The following is a 13,336-nucleotide window of genomic DNA, read 5'->3' on the forward strand; positions in this document are numbered from 1 at the left end:
GAGTCTATCATGTTTTCCCGTGGCTTGGCTTGGAAACTTCTCCTGCAGCTGCCAAAGAAAGCATTTCATTAGCACTCTCTGACAAGTGCGGATAGCGCCGTTAGCTCCGGTGCCTCGGCACGCTGCGGCCGCGGAGCGGGAGCCGGGAGAGCCCCAGCGGGTTCGCGTCTCGCCTGGCCGCCCGCGGGCTCCCGCGTGGCCCCGGCGCGTCAGTCACCCGCACCGCTGCTGCTGCTGCTGCGTGGGACCGGCCCTTCCCCACCTGCGAGGAATGCAGGGGATCTGCGGTGCATTAAAATGCAGAGGAACCCTAATATTGCAGGCTGGGGGAAGGCAGAGCTGCTTAACGCAGGCAATCCAGGGAAGTCTCTAGTGCAGTCACCGGTGGAGCTGTAAAGCTCCTGCCGTTATCCCCTGGCCCCTCCCGTAGCAAAGACATGTTGCTAAGGTTTAAACTCCTGAAGGAAGGATACCAAGCATTGCCATTTTCTTCCCCACTCTTTCCAAAAACATTCCCTCTTCTCTGCTCTACTTGCTCGGGAACAAAATGTGACTTCCCCCTGGGCCCCCCCCTCCACTCGAAGTGGTGATAGCTAAAGAGGGTTTGGGTTTTGCCCAGCCTCTGTGGTGCAGACTGGGGAGTGGCAGCCGCTGGCCTGGGCTGGGGGACGTTCAGAGGTGGCAGCAGGAGGGTGAGCGGTGCCCTTGCTCCTGGGTCCTGGGCTGACCCGGCTCTGGGCTGCTGTGAGCCCCGAGGGTCCCCGGGACCCTTTGGGGGGCTGGGGGTGGCCCTGGGTGCAGGCAGGCCCCAGCTGCCCCCCTTGCCTTGGCAGGCTGCTTCCCCACCTGGGCTCGAGGTGGGTGCACGGCCGACCGAGGTGGGCGCAGGGCAGCAGAGCTGGGCGAGTTGGGGTGCAGGACTGGCTTCGTGCACTGTGCAGAGGCTGGGGCTGCTGGCTCCTGCCCAGCAGAGGTGGGATGGCAGCACCAGGGGACCCCACTGCTTCCCTGGGAAGGGGGTGCCTGGGAGCGGGGGGAGACAGCACAGCACCGGGCAGGGACTGTGGTCCTGCTGGACATGTCACCCTGGCCTCTGGGCACGTTTGCAGGCGCAGCATTCAGCCTCTGCTGGCTCTGTGGTGACACAGCCCTGCTCAGTTGTTATGACTTTTCTTGCCCCTCTACTCTGCCCAAATTATTCATGTATTCTTTCAAGCCCAGTTGCATCCTAATGCACACAGCTCCCCTTGCAGCCCCCTGGGCTGCAAGTGATGGACCAGCTCGTGTCCGCTGGAGCCAGCGTTAAAACTCCTGCTGGCACCCAAAGCAGCAGGATTAAGGCCCTAATTGCAGTTTGATGCTATTTTGGGTTTGGACTGTCACTGCTGGGGGGCTGTTGAGTCAGGATGGCCACGTTTGTGCACCTCATCCAGCTGAGAGGTGCAGGGCTCAGGAGGAACAGCTGCAGGGTTGGAGCTGTATTGCCAGGTGAAGGGAAGGCGAAGGGGGTCTGAAGGCAGCTTCCATCATCCCAAGGGCAGCGACAGAGCGGATGGAGCCAGGCTGCTCTCGAGGCGCCTGGGGAAGTCCCAGCGGAGGGAATCACGACGGGGTGCGTGGGAAAAACTGCCCAGCTGCGTGTGGGGCAGCCCTGGGATGGGGCCTAGGGTGGGGAATCTCTGTCCTTGGAGACGTTCAAGCCACAACTGTGCGAGTCCCTGAGCCACCTGGTCTGGCGTTGGCATTTGCCCAGTTCTGAGCAGGAGCTCGGACGCAAGACCTCCCGGAATCCCTCCCATCCTCTGTCCTTTTGTGATCCCAGGAGGTGTCTTTGCTTTTTCTCTTGCTTTCCTTCTCTGTGAGTGGACACACGAGGCAGGGTCATCTTTCGGAGACTGTCACCAGACGGTCCCTGCGCGCACAGGACCGCGTTGGTTAGAGGTGGGGCATCTTATTTTTTCTTAAGCATTGACATTTTCAGCATGGATGGAGTCATCCAGGTACAAAAGCACCTGGTACTGGTGGGGCTTGTATTTGTTGTCCAGAACCAAGCTCTGCGGGCAGGAGGACAGGGACAAGGGCTGTTTTGCAGTGGTGAGAGCGATGTCTTGCTCTGCCCCTCCTGGAGAAGTTGAAGCATGTCCACTGGGGCCCATCCAGCCACCTTTGCTGCTCCAGCCTTGGCCAGCAGCTGAGGCTCATCCCGTGCGGGGAGTCGGGAGTTTCCCCACTTTAATCAAAAATAGAAAGTGAAATAAAAATCAGGAACGTGAGCCCAGAGTGTCTGCATGTTGGTGTTTACATGCACTTGTTAGGATTATTCTTCTGCTACAAGGACAGTTGCTTGAAGACGGGCAGCCAAAGCATCAGCTGGCTTCAGGGTGGCAGCTTTTGCCAGAAGGGGATGTTTTGTCCCCTGCCCCAGAAACAGGTTTCGCTAGAAAGTGGCAGCGAGGACTGATTTGCATCTTGCAGAAATGGACTGGTGCTAATTTTTGGTGCTGTTGCTCGCGTCAAAAGCAGATGCAAAGTGCAGGCAGGGAAGAGAATATTTCACTTTGTAATAACCATCGTAATAAGAAAGAGAAGAGAAAAGAGAGAAACCCACCAGCTTTGTTCATAGAACAACTTGCTGCTGTCTGCATTTAGAAGAAAACAAAATAAGTGTTGTCTGCTCGAAATGGTAGGAGAGCTAAATGCTGCCCTATCACCCGATGTCTGATTTAGCTAGAGCTTGTCCCTGTGACCTCCCTACGTGTAGAAGCTCTTTAGTTAAGATCACACAGGTTAAAGGGACACCGGTGAAGGGTTTTCTATCCCCAGCTGCGCTACAAAGCTTGTTGGGGGGTGCAAGGGGGTCAGGGAGCCGTGCGGATCCCAGAGGTCCGATTGCACCGTCGCTTCTGCCGGTTCAGCCCGGCATGACCTGGGAAGCGGTGGAGGTAGCTGTGGAGCCGGGAAGGGGACTCCGGTCATGGGTGAGCTGGGCTTTGCGTTGGTGCTGCTGAGAGCAGGGTGCAGCCCCGAAGAGCTAGGCAATGCCCTCCTTTTTGGGGCAAATTAAAATATATATAAAAAACCCCAGATGTTGACCACTGTTTTAACGGGCCTGGCTGAAGAGGGTCGCTTTGTGAGCCCTGTCCGGCTGAGCGGCTGCGGTTAGGGAAGCGGTGATGGTCGTCAGGGCTGAGCTGGTATCGGTGGGTGATGCGGGGCCCCTATCAAAGCTGTTTCGGCAAGATAAAGCACTATTTATAGTAAGCCGAGGTTGTTATTTTTGCACAAAAATAGCCACGTTCAGTTCCATTTCAAACGCAGGAAACGACCATTTGCCAAAAAGACAGAGGCCAAATCATCCGGGAAAACGCGGTGGTTGTTCTCAGTCCTTCCAGGAGATCGGTGCTAACAATGGCCGGCGGGTGGGTCTGGAGGGGAAACTCCTGCCTCTCAGCAGTGTCCTCTTAAAGAGCTATTCCGTAGACTAGACCTGAACTTTTTCTTATGACCACATAAATAAGGCAATTTCAGAGCTTCTGCTGCCTAGAAATCATACAAGCTGCATATCTTGCCAGGCCAGAGACAACTGGATGTCAGGATACAACCTTATGCGCTATTTAAATCAGTATAGACATTTCGAGGGTTTGAACAAAGGTACGAGACCAGAATTGAAGCCTCTTGTTGTAAAGGTGCAGTATCCCTGATGCCGTATAGCATTGCCGTACGTACCTAGGCGCTGAGCTGGGCGAAGCTGTTATCCGTGGGTTTACGAGTGCTTGTTCATATATCAGGATGAATCCGTAACTCCTTTCCCAACGGCATTACGTGTGTGAATGCAGTGTTTTGTAAGGGATGCAAATTATATAGCAAAAATAAAAGAGCCTAGCGGGAGCGGCAAAAGCCACCCAGAGCAACAGGTAGGCGGATAGGAAAGCGTGAGCCGGTGAGGTCCGAGCCGCTGGAGAGGCCGCCGGGAGCCTGGGTCCGCCGGCTCCGAGCAGCGAGAGCCGCGTGCCGGCTCGGACCTGGCGTCCCAGGGGAGGAGATACTGCACCTTTAGGCGCTGTACGCCGAGGGCCAGGTGTATTTGAGCAGAAAATGCAAACTTTTGTTAAATTCTGAACTGTTTCTACTTGTGGGTATTTTTATCCCATTCTCTCTATTTCTAGACAGTGGAAGCTCTGCCTCTAACCGGGCTGGGGATTCTACTTGGGGCTCAGGACAGGTATGTTGTTAAACAAACCGAAACCATAAACTAATAAATAAATAAACCAAACAAACCCCAAATCAGAAAAACCGAACCCAACCGACAAACAAAGCAAATATTCCCTCCCCCAAACCCAAACCCAACCACAACCTGCAACCTGCTCGCAGCCGTGTGTGTGTCTGGCGGGACGGGTCGCGGCTCTCCTGATAAATGCCTTCTTTTTTTGTTTTGTTTGCTTATCGCTAGAAACAGATTGAAGTTGTTAAGAAAGGGCCAAGGTGTGAGTGCTGCTGACATGTACAGGTGGAAGCTTTCCTCCCACGAACCCTGCAGCTCTACGTGTACCACAGGTAGCAAACTCGGCCTCCGCGTGCCCGCTGCGGTCGCGTGTCCGTCCGCCCGTGGCGAGCATCCCGCGAGACGCGGTCCCCTCCGGAGCTGCGGCCCGTGCGGGGCTGGGGCACCAGCAGCCGTGGCAGCGGGTGCTCAGATCTCTGCAGCCAGGCGGGGGGGTTCCTTTTTTGCTTTTTTTTCCCCCCTTTTTGGATGTTCTGATGTTTTCGGCTGCTTTCTGACCGCGTGCGGTGTTGAAGGTTGCTCAGCTCCGGCAGGACACAAAGTCGCGTTTGGTTTGTTGCTTTGCTTCTCCCGCACTTTCTCCCGCCGCGGAGTCGGGTCTCGGCTGCAGCGGTGCAGGTCCGGCGCGGCGACGCAGACCTTGGGGAGGCCAGACGTTGCCTCTGGTCTTTTGGCGTAAATTTTCCCCCTTTTTGCCACTCCAGAAAGTTTCAAACCACCTGATCTCTGTCTTCCTCCGCTGCCTGTCGGTTGGGGGGAGGCGAATCGATGGCGTTTTCTGGCTCCTGCGAAATCCATCGCTGCTAGTGCAGCAGGCTCTGGGGCAGGACCTTTGCCTGCCCCATTTACCAAGCAGCCCCTTCCCCGGGATAAACCAGAAACTTCATCGCTTCTGGAGTTAAGAAGGAGAAAAGGGGAGGAGGAGATGGCAATCTCTGCAGGATGCTTTTTAACAGATGCACAGGTTTTATTTTTTGAGCATGCCAGAGCTTTTGGTGGTGTCCGGCAGGCGCTTGCAGGCAGGGCGCAGGCAGCAGGCGCTGTGCAAGCTGCCACTGTCCCCAGGAGCCCCGACCCACGAGGGGAGTTTTCAGTTCTTCAGTCCCTTCTGCACAAATTTTCCGCCCAACTGGGACAAACTGCTGTGCCCCAGCTTGCAGCTAGCAGGCTGATATTTTACTTAAATTTCTCCGGTCTCGTTACCTTTTCTCAATGACATATTGCAGAGAAGCAATGTCAAGAGCCGTAGATTTTTTTTAGCTTTATGCAAACCATATGTTTCTGAGAGCTGAAATTCTTGTTACCTGTAGCCAGAGCAGCCTCCTGGTCCCTGGCCAGGTCCCAGAACGGACTTTGCACAATGCGCTCTGCGTACGGTGATGCTCGCTCTGTGCACGGGGCCAGGAGGAGGAGGAGGAGGAGGAGGAGGAGGGGAGGTCCCAGACGAGAGCGGCTCTGGGCCACACGTGCCGTGGGTGCGTTTTGGGCTGAGGGACCGGCCGGCGGGGCTCGTTGCCCCAAGCCCTTCCGTCGCGCTCGTGCTGTTCGCGTGCTGTTACTGGCGGTGAGCCCTGCCGGTGGCCCGGGGACCGCTGCTGCGGTCCTCCCTTGTCGAGTCAGGCCTGCTGCTTTCCGCTGGGAGGAAGTTTTAGAAATTACAGCTCAAAAAAAAAAAAAAAAAAAAAGAGAAAAATTTTTTTTTTTTTGGTTGCCAAAATTGCCAAGCGTCCTGTGTTGTGTGTGCTCTCTCCGACACCAGGAGTGATGTCCACGTATGCTATGTGTGTGCGCTATGACGGCATCGAAGTGGACGATACGTACTGCGATGCCATGACCCGTCCCGAGCCGGTCCATGAGTTCTGCGCGGGCAGAGAGTGCCAGCCCAGGTACGCCGCGGTCCCCGGCCGGAGCCGCGCCGATGCTGGCGTGCGACTCGGATGCTCCCGGGTGTCGGGCTGCTGATGGGGCAAAGGGAGAGGTAAAACCATGCTTTGCGCTGTCTGCGAGCGAAACTGAGCCTCGAGCGCCGTCGGGGCGTGCGTAGCCCTGCGGACGCGCAGCAAACGCTTGTTTCCGTCTCAGGTAATTGCAGGTGGCACCTGGATGTGCCGGGAGGGCAGGGAGGAGAGCACGTGCCTCGCTCCGCCGGGACGTTTCCTGGGGCCGGCGCGTGCCCGAGCCTGCTCGCGCTGTGCCCCGGCCGCTTCGTGCCACCGGCTGAGGCGGGGGTGACTCTCGGGCAGCTGGAGCGCTGGTGCTGGTGCTGGTGCTGGTGCTGGTGCTGGTGCTGGTGCTGGTGCTGGTGCTGGTGCTCACGGTCCACCAGAGCTCCGGACCACGCTGGCTTCATACCCTAAGTGAAACGCGTAGTGGATTTGTCCGACTGCTCCCTTGGCCCTCAAGCAAAGGGGAGCCCGAGAAAGGGGCTCTGAAGGAGCTGGTCCGGTGCAGGTGCCTTGGCTTGGCCCCGGGGCAGCTGCTTCTCCGGCCCCGCGGCCGGTGCCGGCTGCTCCTTCGGTTGCAGCTGCGCAGCGGGTGCGGGAAGCGGAGCTGCAGGGCTGATGCAGGCCGGGTTGCAACTCAGGCATTAAAAATCATGGGCAGATGGATGGTGCCACTGCTGGGAACACACCTGCCCTGTAGATACTGTGGGGACCTTAATCTGTATTTGCTTTAACTTTATAATCTGTTAGCACAAGCATTAGGGCTCTTTTCATGCCCAGGTTATCCCACAGGCCTCTTATAAAGCAGCCTGTCCTTACAGCTGTGCGGCTCTCGCCCCGTGGCTTTGCTGCTGTGAAGGAGAAGGAGCTGGTCTGTGACGGACCAGCCCCGGAGCGGCCGCGGGGCAGCGGTGGGTGGGGAAAGGAGCTGCTGGGGGCTCGGAGTGGGGCATCCCGGCATGTGTGCTTTCGTTTAGGCAGGTGCTGCTTGGGTTGGCACCACTTTTCCATCAGAAAGTGCCGAGAGGATTTTAATTTTTGCTTGCCCCGGGGTGGCCTGACCTGGGCGGAGGAGATCTTGGTCCCCTCTCCCCTGATGCAAGGTGGCAGGAGCTACGACTTCTGTTTCCTTTAGGTTTTTATTCTTTACGTGAGAATTACTGCAGTGTTACTGTGCTATAAAAGTCTAGACTAATATAAGAGCTCTTTCTGTGTCCTTCCCTGGGATGTAGGAGCTTCTCCCAACCAGAAAGCCCGGGCAATGGTGGCAGGGACGGGAATGGGCCTGCAGGGTCTGCTCTGATGTCCCTTCAGGGCTGCACAGCGATAGCGCAGGTCCTTTTCTCACCGCTCTAGCTCATTTTTCCTCTTGGCAACCTGATTTTAGTGTCCATCAGCGCAGGCATCCCCGTGCAGCTCGCTGCCTGCGCGGGCTCGGGTCCGCGGGGTGGAAGGATGCGGCGTTGAGCCCCAGCAGCACCTAATCCTGACCCGGGGGGAAGCATCTGCCGGCTCTGCAGCCTCCTTGCATGTTATTCCTGCTGCAGCAGCCTCCCTGCGAGCGCCGAGGTGCCGGGGGGGCCGCCCGTGCCACCCCCTCGCCCCCCGCGCGCGGGGGCCCGTGCTGCAGCGCCGGCCTCTCTTGCTTTCCGCAGGTGGGAGACGAGCAGCTGGAGCGAGTGTTCCCGCACCTGCGGGGAAGGCTACCAGTTTCGGATTGTCCGATGCTGGAAGATGATCTCTCCTGGTTTTGACAGCTCGGTCTACAGCGATCTCTGCGAATCCGCTGACATTACCCGGCCCGACGAGCGCAAAGTCTGCAAGAATCCCGCCTGCGGGCCCCAGTGGGAAATGTCGGAGTGGTCGGAGGTAAATCCCCGGCGCCGTGCGGCCCCAGGGCCGGTGGCAGCGCCGGGGGCGAGCTCCTGTGCGTGTCTGTCCTGTCCCTTCTGGGTTTGAAACTGCCTTTTGGGTTTGAGACTTGAGGCACCAGCCCCACTCATTGCACGTGGACCAACATGACCCAGCAATGTTCTTCTCCTTGAAGTGTCCTCCTGGGTGAGGCCACCGCCGTGAGTCCCTGTGCCCAGCTGGTCCCCAGCTTCTGCAGACCATAGTGAGGCGTGACCAGGAGGAGGTCCCACCTCGGACGGGAATTATTCCCACAAACTTCTCCTCCTCACCTCCGACTTCACTGCACCCCAAGGAGAATTTAACCCCTTAATAGCTGTGCCTTAAGGAAACGGCTCAGCCAGCTGGAAGAGGGGTTTTGGGGGTGGCCTAGTTCTGCTCTTGCCTTATTAGCGCGTTAGTTGACACATGGGAACCTTTGTGAGTCTCCGAGCCAGCCTTTCGCTCGGCTTGTTCGGGATTTACCTTGTGCAGCAGAGCCTGGGGCCTGGCGTGGCTCTGAGCGAAAGGATGCTGCGTCCTCGGGGCCGGGGCCCCACCCCACCATGGCCCGGCTCCGCTTGCCGGCGTTGCCCGCCGCATCCCGAACCTGGCCTGTTCACCCCGTGAGAGCGTCTGACTCTCCTGGGGGGCTCCCCAAAATGCTGCTCGTTCATAACTTAAATATCACCTTTCCTCCGCGAGCCCGGGCTCAGCCGCCGCGCTTGCCGGCATGCTGCTGCTGGAAAGGCTGGTGCACTCTCCGATTTTTTTTTTCTTTTCTAGGATGTTTTGACTTTCCCTGTTCAGTAGAGAAAAGCTCCCCGCGCACATGCTACGCGCTATTTTGACTGGCGGAGCAAACCGGGGCGGCTTATGCTATAGAATTCCATATAGCGCTCCAGCATGTGTCAGGGACAGATTGCTGCAGACAGTCCCGGAGCAGGTCTGTCTTAGCCAGCAGCAAAGCTAATCTAATTTGGATCCCATCTGAAGCCGGGTGCCAAGTTGGCTTGGGATGGATGCATAAAAAAAGAGCACGTTTCAGAGATCTGAGGATTAACATATCAGCGCGATGCGTCTGAGCGCTGTGCTGTTGACACTTTTCCCTGCTTTACGTTATGCATGGAGCAAACGTGTGCGCGAGACTGTAGTAACTCAAACCCCGCTCTAAATAATGTCACTGGGCTGCCGGGTGCCAAATTTATCCACGGTATAAAAATCTCAATCGTGTGGTTTGGAGAGAGCGTTCTCGAAGACGCGGAGAGCAGCTTGCTGCTTCCGCGAAGGAAGCGGGAGGCATTTCGCCCCCGTCCTCGCTCTGCAGCTAAAGCCCTGGGGCTCTGAGTGGGCATTTGGGGCAGTTTGTGCAAAATTGTGGCCACCTGGAAGAGGAGCAGGATTTTGGGGTGATGCACATTGGGGCGGGATGCAGCGGGACGGGGGATTTTGGGGTGATGCACGGTGTGTGATGGGATGCAGCGAGATGGGAGGCCGCTCTCTGGGCACCCAGACACTCCAGCTGGGCTCATCCTGGCCGAGAGCTCAGCACCGGGGCAGGATTTAGCCCCTCCTGTACCTTTGAACTTGTCTGCTGAAGCTGTTCAGCGCTGTTTGGGGTTTGGAGGGAGAGGGAGGTGGTTTGCTACGGATTGTTTTACAGACAGTCATAAATGTGTTTTCATTGTGCATTTTTAGAGAGTTTCATGTTAAAAGCTTAAGGGGAAAAAAAAAAAAAAAGCAGCCCCCAATTTACATCACACCTTAAACCAGATGATCTGGCGGCCGCCTGGGCCGCGGGTGCCTCCCCGTGTCCGCGGGGCGAGGGGGGAGCAGCGCGGCCCCGCGCCGCTGCCTCCCCCGGCCCATCCGTGTCCCTGCCCCGGCAGTGCTCAGCCCGCTGCGGAGAGCGGAGCGTGGTGACCCGCGACATCCGCTGCTCCGAGGAGGAGACGCTGTGCGACGCCAGCACCCGGCCCCTGGCCGAGAAGAACTGCACGGGGCCGCCCTGCGACCGCCAGTGGACCGTCTCCGACTGGGGACCGGTGAGAGCCCGCGGCGGGAGGGCGGCCGCGCTCGCAGCCGTGCCTTTTCCTGCTTGTTTTTCCCTGCAGTACGGTGGACCGTAAACTTTACGCGTGCCGGAGCTGCAGTGCTTAGCTGGGGGATGCTGGGGCTGGCCATCAACCTGGCGGCTTTTGCACCGCGGGGCGATTGGAGCTTGTTCGCCCCAGCTCAGGGCCGGCTCTGGCATCCCGGGTGTTTGCAGGGCTTTCTGCTGCTTGCGGGGCTCCCGGCCCACGTGGCCGTGCCACCCCGGCCATCAGCTCCCAGCTGAGCTGCCCCATCCCTCGTCTTCCCGCGGGTCCCTCGTCTTCCCTGCTTGTCCAACGCGTATGCTGCACGCTCCAAAAATGAGCCCCCCCATCCCTCGCTTTCCCCATCTCATCTGCACGTTTCCGCCACGGAGACCCCGCTTCTCGAGCTATTTTTACCTACGTTTGGGTTCATTAGCGTTGGCTAAAAATAAGCAGTTTCCATGGCAGCAGCCGTGCTGGGAAACACGGTGCGCCTCTAGTAGCAGCTACCGAGGAGCCCGGGAGGGAGCCTTCGCCCGTGTCGGCACCCGCGCGGCTTCGCCGCTGCAAGCAGCGGGGACGCGTTTGCTTTGCACTGGTGGGGCCGGGCGCTTTGCAAGCCGTTGCACGGGGAAGGGCAGTGCCGTGCCGCGCTTGTGGGCCGTGCTCGGCGTTCGGAGGGAGAAGGGGCGCCCGGGCGCTCACGGCCCCGCTGCGCCTTCGCCTCGCAGTGCAGCGGCGGCTGCGGGCAGGGCAGGATGATCCGGCACGTGTACTGCAAGACCAGCGACGGGCGGGTGGTGCCGGAGTCGCAGTGCAGCCTGGAGAGCAAGCCCCTGGCCATCCACCCCTGCGGCGACAAGAACTGCCCCGCGGCCTGGCTGGCGCAGGACTGGGAGCGGGTAAGCGGGGCGCCGCGGCGTGGGGCGGCCCCCTCCCTGCCCCCCCGGGTGCTCGCTGGCATTGCATCCCCCCCCCGGGCCGGCTTTTTGGGGCGCTGGCTGAGGGGCGCGCGCCCGCCGTGCCCCCGCAGTGCAACACCACGTGCGGCCGGGGCGTCAAGAGGAGGATCGTGCTGTGCCTGGAGATCGCCAACGGCAAGATCAAGACGCGCGCCGCCGCCGACTGCGACGCGGCCAAGAAGCCCGTGGAGGAGACCACCTGCTTCGAGCGGCCCTGCTTCAAGTGGTACACGACGCCCTGGTCCGAGGTGAGCCGGGGGCCGAGCCGCCGGAGCCTCCCGCGAGGTCCTCGCCGGGCGCCGGCCTCACCCTGCCCCTCTGCTCCCCAGTGCACCAAAACCTGCGGCATCGGCGTGCGCATGCGGGACGTGAAGTGCTACCAGGGCAAGGACATCGTGCGGGGCTGCGACCCGCTGGTGAAGCCGGTGGGCAAGCAGACCTGCGACCTGCAGCCCTGCCCCACCGAGCCGCCAGGTGAGGAGCCCGCGGTGCCCGGCCCGGCACGGACGGTACCGCGCTCGCGGCGAGGAGGTTCCTTCGGTGCCCTTATTTTAATGATTTGGGTCTCCGAGCATCCTGTGGGATTTGTAACCATCTTGCTGAGTAGTTGGCTTGCTCAGAGCCCCTGTGATCTTTAGTGAACACGCGGTCCTAAGTCTTTAATAGGAGCAGGGAATAAGGACAAGGTGGGAGAAAAGCAGGGAAGCGGGAGGCAAGCGCAGGGCCACCGGCTGCCTCCTTCCTCGGGGGTCCGGGAGCTGCTGTGCAGGCTGCTTGCACGGTGCTGCCTTCGGAGCAGGCTGGCTTTGTGCATCCTATGGGTTTTTGGTGGAAAAAAAATCCTTAAATCCTATGGATTTTAAGCACAACGTTGCTTGAAATGCAATGGTGCAGGGAGGTGTTCCCGTGCTGCCTTTGCCTGCGGGCATCATGCAGCGGGTCCCCATGTGCCCTGGGGACATCACCCTGGCTAAGGGCTAAGCAGGTGCCCTCTGCTCATAGAAACCATGAAAACACACAAAAAAAAAAAAAAACAGGGAAAAGGAGCCAGCAAGGAAGGGAAAAATAATGCATTAAAGAACTTGCAATTTCTTTTTTTCTTTCCATGTGTTTTGTCGCCTCTCCCCGTCTCCTCCTAGACGACAGCTGCCAGGACCAGGCGGGAACCAACTGCGCCCTGGCCATCAAGGTGAACCTGTGCAGCCACTGGTACTACAGCAAAGCCTGCTGCCGCTCCTGCCGGGCCCCCCACTCCTAGGGCCGCCGCCGCCCCCGCTAAGGATTGCCTTTTATCTTGTTTTTTCCCCACCATTGCAAAACTACTCTCCTCGTTCCCCTCTCCCCCGTGCCTCGCAGCGGCGCCAGCACTGCCCGCTGCCCTTGCCACTGTACATTGGTCCCCCCCGTCAGCAGAGCTGTACATAGCCCCGTGTACATTTGATTCATCCTCCTTGCAAACAGCCCCGTGTTTTGCGAGGTCTTACCCCGCGGCTTCTCTCACCGGGGCGAGTTTTCAGGCTGCCGGTACCGAGGCACCAGCCCCGTGAGACGAAAGCACCCGAAGGAGCCCAGGACCCGTTTTCTAATTTATCCCCGAGCCCTCGCGTGCTATCTTTAGCTGCATTTAATGTGGTGGGATGCTGATTTTCATTTGCTAAATGAACTCAAGCCCGAGCCCTTTTTTGTAATATGTAGGTGTATACTTTTTCAGAGAATTTTATCTTATAACCAAATGTTAGTTCCATAGTCCTTACAAAAAAATACCCCATAATGCTGACATATTGTATATAATAATATGGAAACATAACTGCACTTTATATCACAAAAAAGACGTGCTCTTTTTTAATATATTTGTTTACAGACAGTGAACTTTATCCGTATAATCATTAATTTGTACTCATATGTATATTTTAATAAAGTTGTCATATTTATGGTGGTAGAAGAGGCGTTGCAGGCTCCCGCGGTGGCCGCTGCTGCGTGGCTCTCGGCACCGCTCCGCGGAGGCAGGAACGTCGTGCCCCAGGCATCACTTGTGCAGAGCATGCCATATATTTCAGGAGGCGAGTACAAAAAAGGTCAGCCTCAAACCCCCATCATTGTAGTTTATTTTACTACTTTTTTTTTTGCTTTTTTTTTTTTGCTTTTTTGTTTTTTTTTTCTCAGTGACTCCAGAAGTCCTGC

The 13,336-nt window shown here is 57.9% G+C and overlaps 1 protein-coding gene across 7 annotated transcripts in view; it reads left to right on the top strand.

Moving 5' to 3' along the window:
• Positions 1-13,097, top strand: part of ADAMTSL2 (ADAMTS like 2) — a 27,294-nt gene extending 14,197 nt beyond the window's left edge. For 5 of the 7 annotated variants that reach the window (XM_064523828.1, XM_064523829.1, XM_064523834.1 and 2 more), the window contains 8 exons: positions 4,451-4,554; positions 6,042-6,168; positions 7,881-8,094; positions 10,005-10,160; positions 10,925-11,095; positions 11,227-11,403; positions 11,485-11,629; positions 12,295-13,097. In XM_064523828.1, coding sequence (XP_064379898.1) covers positions 4,451-4,554; positions 6,042-6,168; positions 7,881-8,094; positions 10,005-10,160; positions 10,925-11,095; positions 11,227-11,403; positions 11,485-11,629; positions 12,295-12,413 — 1,213 coding nt within the window. In that variant the 3' untranslated portion in view covers positions 12,414-13,097. The remainder of the gene's footprint in view (positions 1-4,450; positions 4,555-6,041; positions 6,169-7,880; positions 8,095-10,004; positions 10,161-10,924; positions 11,096-11,226; positions 11,404-11,484; positions 11,630-12,294) is intronic. The other 2 variants (XM_064523830.1, XM_064523831.1) reach the window with 2 other exon arrangements.
• The last annotated feature ends 239 nt before the right edge of the window (positions 13,098-13,336 follow it).

Source organism: Dromaius novaehollandiae, chromosome 20 (assembly GCF_036370855.1).
Source record: "Dromaius novaehollandiae isolate bDroNov1 chromosome 20, bDroNov1.hap1, whole genome shotgun sequence".
Taxonomy (NCBI): Eukaryota; Metazoa; Chordata; class Aves; order Casuariiformes; family Dromaiidae; genus Dromaius; species Dromaius novaehollandiae.